At 45.3% G+C, this 4,494-nt stretch overlaps 1 protein-coding gene across 1 annotated transcript; it reads right to left on the bottom strand.

Annotated features, from left to right (window-relative positions):
• Nucleotides 1-1,480: 1,480 nt before the first annotated feature.
• Nucleotides 1,481-4,125, bottom strand: LOC138740008 (probable G-protein coupled receptor 139). The gene is made up of 2 exons (XM_069892460.1): nucleotides 4,059-4,125; nucleotides 1,481-2,376 (listed from the first exon to the last, which is right to left on the bottom strand). The coding sequence occupies exons 1-2, from the start codon at nucleotides 4,123-4,125 to the stop codon at nucleotides 1,481-1,483; spliced, it is 963 nt and encodes a 320-aa protein (XP_069748561.1).
• Between the last annotated feature and the right edge of the window lie 369 nt (nucleotides 4,126-4,494).

Below are 4,494 nucleotides of genomic sequence, written 5' to 3'. Positions count from 1 at the left end.
TAATTTCCGGAGAGTCAGATTTCCACTTTCTGACTCTACCACATCATGTGATGACCCTGGGTTTAATCAATCTTTTCCAGTTTTTCAAGAGGGTTTCCAGGAATGTCGAGGAAGAAAAGGCTGTCTGTGGGTGTCGTTTACATGGACTTTGATGAGGACTCACAAGGGAGGTTAGTCAGGAACTTTCAGATGCTCAGTATTCATGGTGAGGTCGTGATCTGGATTCAACATTTACTATTCGGGAAAAGCCAGAGTGTATTAGTGAATGATTGCTACTCAACTGGAGGCCTGTGACTAGTGGGGTGGCCTCAGGGATCAGGCTGGGATCATTGTTTGTCATCTACGTCAATGATCTGGATGATAATGTGGTAAATTGGATCAGAAGGTCTACAGACTACACTAAGATTGGAGGTGTTGTGGACAGTGAGGAGGGCTTTCAAAGGGATCTGGACCAGCTGGAAAAATGGTCTTAAAAATGGCAGATTGAATTTAATGCAGACAAGTGTGAGGTGTTGCATTAGGAAGGACATACCAAGAAAGGATGTACACAGTAAATGGTAGGGCACTGAGGAGTGTGGTAGAACAGACGGATTTGAGAATTCAGAAACATAATTTCCTGCAAGTAGCATCACAGGAAGATATTAGGTCAGGTATCACTTATCATTTATTTATTGCAATTGACACCATACAGCATTAAAACCGAGAGAGCGTTCCCCTGACCGGGTACAAACAAGTGCCTAACAGAACAATGCAACATGCAATCAATTTTTAGAAACCAAACAGGGTTGTAAAGAGAGCTTTTAGCATATTGGACTTCATAAATCAAGTATTGAGTATTGGAGTTGGGATGTTCTGGTAAAGTTGTACAATATAAGACATTGGCGAGGCCAAATTGGGAGTATTGTCAGCTACCTACAGGAAAAATATCAATGATATAGAAAGAGTGTAGAGAAGATTCACTAGAATAGGAAATGAGTTACAGGGAAGGTTAAACAGGACTTTATTCCCTGGAGAGAAGAATGAGGGGAGATTTCATCAATGTATTTAAAATTATGAGGGGGATAGACAGAATAAATCTAGATAGGCTTTTTTTTTCACTGAGGGTAAGTGATATACAAACCAGAGGACATGGGTTAATGGTGAAAGGGAAAAGATTAGTGGGACGTAGGGGAGGAGCATCTTCACACAAAGAGTGGTGGGAGAGTGGAACGAGCTGCCATATGAAGTGGTAAATGTGGGTCGATTTTAACATCTAAGAAGAATTTGGACAGGTACATAGATGGGAGAGGTATGGACTGGGTGCAGATCAGTGGTCAGAATAATAGTTGGACGCAGACTAGAAGGGCCAAAGACCTGTTTCTGTTCTGTGGTTCTAAATAAATCGCTGTTCCCTAATCCATTACCTTGTTCATTTACTCAAAATGTTGGCTGTCCAGAGTATTTATTCTAATATTCCAGAACTGTTACAAATCGTTTAATGTTAGTTACAGAGCAGCCCGTTTAATGTAACGAGATATTTTGCTCCATTCCTCAGCTCCTCTCTGAATTTTCTCTGCGTCAGTCCATAGATACACGTGTTTGTACAGGTGCTGAGAAACTGCAACATAAACCCGAACTGTTGTGCGATAAATACCGGGGTATTCAAATATTTGTCGGTGTAGAAATAATTTTGCACCTGCCATTTCATGGAATGGACGACGTACGGCATCCACAGTAATATGAAATTGGCTGATAGAGCAAATAACAAAACCATTGACTTTCTCCGGTTCCGCACCTCTGGATCCTGATGCTGGCTGTTGTTCCGGAGACTCCGGCGGACTCGATTTGCCATTATAATATGTCTGGTGGTCAACGCGTTGAACAAGAGGATTAAGCAGATTGGTAATAACGGGGTCAAGATACTGTCAATTAACTCGAACGCTTTCCAGAACGGAGAAGTAAAAAACTCAGCCTTTTGGACGCAGCGCCACGGAACTGTGTCAATCATAACGTAAGGCTCCACTACAAAGTAAGCTGGAGTGCACCTCGCACAGCTCCCCGCCACCACGGCCGCGATGACCATAGTCGCTGTTCTCTCGGTACAATATTGCTTCCGGAACTTTTGATGGCATATGGCGACGTAGCGATCGAACGTGAAAGCAACAGTAAACCAAACGGAACAATCCGTGCTTGCAAGCCTCAGAACAAGGGTCACAGAGCATACCGGAGTTATGAGCAGGAACCCGCAAAATACATAGATACTGTTCACTTGTTCCACTATAACAGCAAAAACAACGACCATCACGTCTGCTGCCGCCATAGCCACCAGGTAGCGGGTGATGCATTTGTTGAGACCACATTTTCCTCGCGACAGGATCACAATGGCCGTAATGTTAACTGCAAAGATATATAAAGTCGAAAGTTACTTGCAGAAGCACTCAATTTGATCAAGTTGAAAACATTTGCGAAACGATCCGAATAATTTGCCCATATTGTGTCCAGTTTTGCTGGTCGTGTTACAGGTGTGATATTGTCAAGCTGGAGAGGGCGTAATGAGGTTAGGACCCCGGGGCTTTATTCCTTGGGGCGCAGGAGCAGGAGAACTGATTTCATAATAGAGGTGTGCAAAATCATGAGAGGTCGAGCTCGTGAATATCATAGGCGAATCTGGAACGAAGCGGATATATGGCTAAGATTAGAAGAGTTTGAATGGGAACCTTTTCGCACAGAGTGTGATGGGTGTATTGACTGAGCTATCAGATCCGGTGGTTGAGGCGTTGAAGAAATATGTATGGACACACCGATGGGACACGTTAAAAGGGATATGGGTCAACTACATAAAATGTGTCGCCATTTGGGTTAGTGCGGGCAAGGTGGGCCGAAGGGCTTCAATGAATATCCAAAACGGAACCCACGGCCTGGATTCACCAACTACTGCACCACATCGCCTGTCTTCATCCAGATAGGATGTTGATGGACGCCCGTTTCGGGATCTGTGTGGCAACGGATGGGATGGGTTCAGCAGCTCGTTCGCTTCAGACGGGGTAGGGTTGAAATCCGATTTGTGCCAAGCCCTGCCAGCGACGGGCAAACACGACTATGTGGGTGGAACATTGACGTTTAAGTGTTATAATTTCGATTAAGAATGAATCTCTGCCATTCGCGAAAATAGAAGAACATTAAACCTGGCGTCGCCCCTTTCCATGAATTGCATTTAAAATTGCCATAAAACAGAAGTCACAAACATAACACAATGATGGATAAATGAACGAATTACTGCAGCAAGGATCCGAAGGGCAGGTGCCCATGGTAATGGGCTCCGTGAAGGGCCAGTAGTGGAAAATATTGGGAATGCAGAGACTGCTCAGAAATTGCAGAATTACCTCGGATCCACCAAACTCATTCATGTCTTTGGAAAAGGCTGAACCTTCTTAGGTAAAACACACGAATCTGTTGACACCGTGGTTAAGTGTAAAAGTACACAAATGCTGGAGAAACTCAGCAGGCCAAACATTGTCTTTATGTTCTTTCTTTGGCTTGGCTTCGCGGACGAAGATTTATGGAGGGGGTAAAAAGTCCACGTCAGCTGCAGGCTCGTTTGTGGCTGACAAGTCCGATGCGGGACAGGCAGACACGATTGCAGCGGTTGCAGGGGAAAATTGGTTGGTTGGGGTTGGGTGTTGGGTTTTTCCTCCTTTGCCTTTTGTCAGTGAGGTGGGCTCTGCGGTCTTCTTCAAAGGAGGTTGCTGCCCGCCAAACTGTGAGGCGCCAAGATGCACGGTTTGAGGTGTTATCAGCCCACTGGCGGTGGTCAATGTGGCAGGCACCAAGAGATTTCTTTAGGCAGTCCTTGTACCTTTTCTTTGGTGCACCTCTGTCACGGTGGCCAGTGGAGAGCTCGCCATATAACACGATCTTGGGAAGGCGATGGTCCTCCATTCTGGAGACGTGACCCATCCAGCGCAGCTGGATCTTCAGCTTTATGTCTTTATGTAGCATTGTCTTTATGTACATCACCACCGTTTCGGCTGGAGCCCTTCGTCAGCGTCCTTAGGTCCTCTGTCACGCGATGGCCTTACCACTCCCACGTAGATCTTGAGGAGATTGGACTCTGCCACCACATTCGCATGCAAGTAAACCAGCCATGCTTAACCTGTCTTCGGTCATAGGACCACCCCATAGAATTCTGCACAAAGCTTTGGGCTCCTTGCCTGTGAAGTCGTTAGGTTTTGGTTTCTTCAGCACTTCTCTCCCACCGGCGACATTAAAAACATTCAAATATTTATGTTACGTGAGGTCAAAAGAAAACAGGGTTTATACTTGAATGTGCGCTGCTCCCGGGGGACCATGGGGCTAATCCTGACCGAGCCCCTTCATGATCTCCGGATGGTGATCTGAAAGACGCTGCCGGGAATAATGACGTGGCGTTATTTAAGCGGAATTACGCTCGGTTAGTGCCGTTCAATATTTTTGTTACTTTTTTTTCCAAGTTAAAGGAGAATACAAAATATAATT

Source organism: Narcine bancroftii, chromosome 7 (assembly GCF_036971445.1).
Source record: "Narcine bancroftii isolate sNarBan1 chromosome 7, sNarBan1.hap1, whole genome shotgun sequence".
NCBI classification, from domain to species: Eukaryota; Metazoa; Chordata; class Chondrichthyes; order Torpediniformes; family Narcinidae; genus Narcine; species Narcine bancroftii.
Note: the sequence above shows the minus strand (reverse complement) of the source record. Positions and strands in the feature narration are given on the sequence as shown.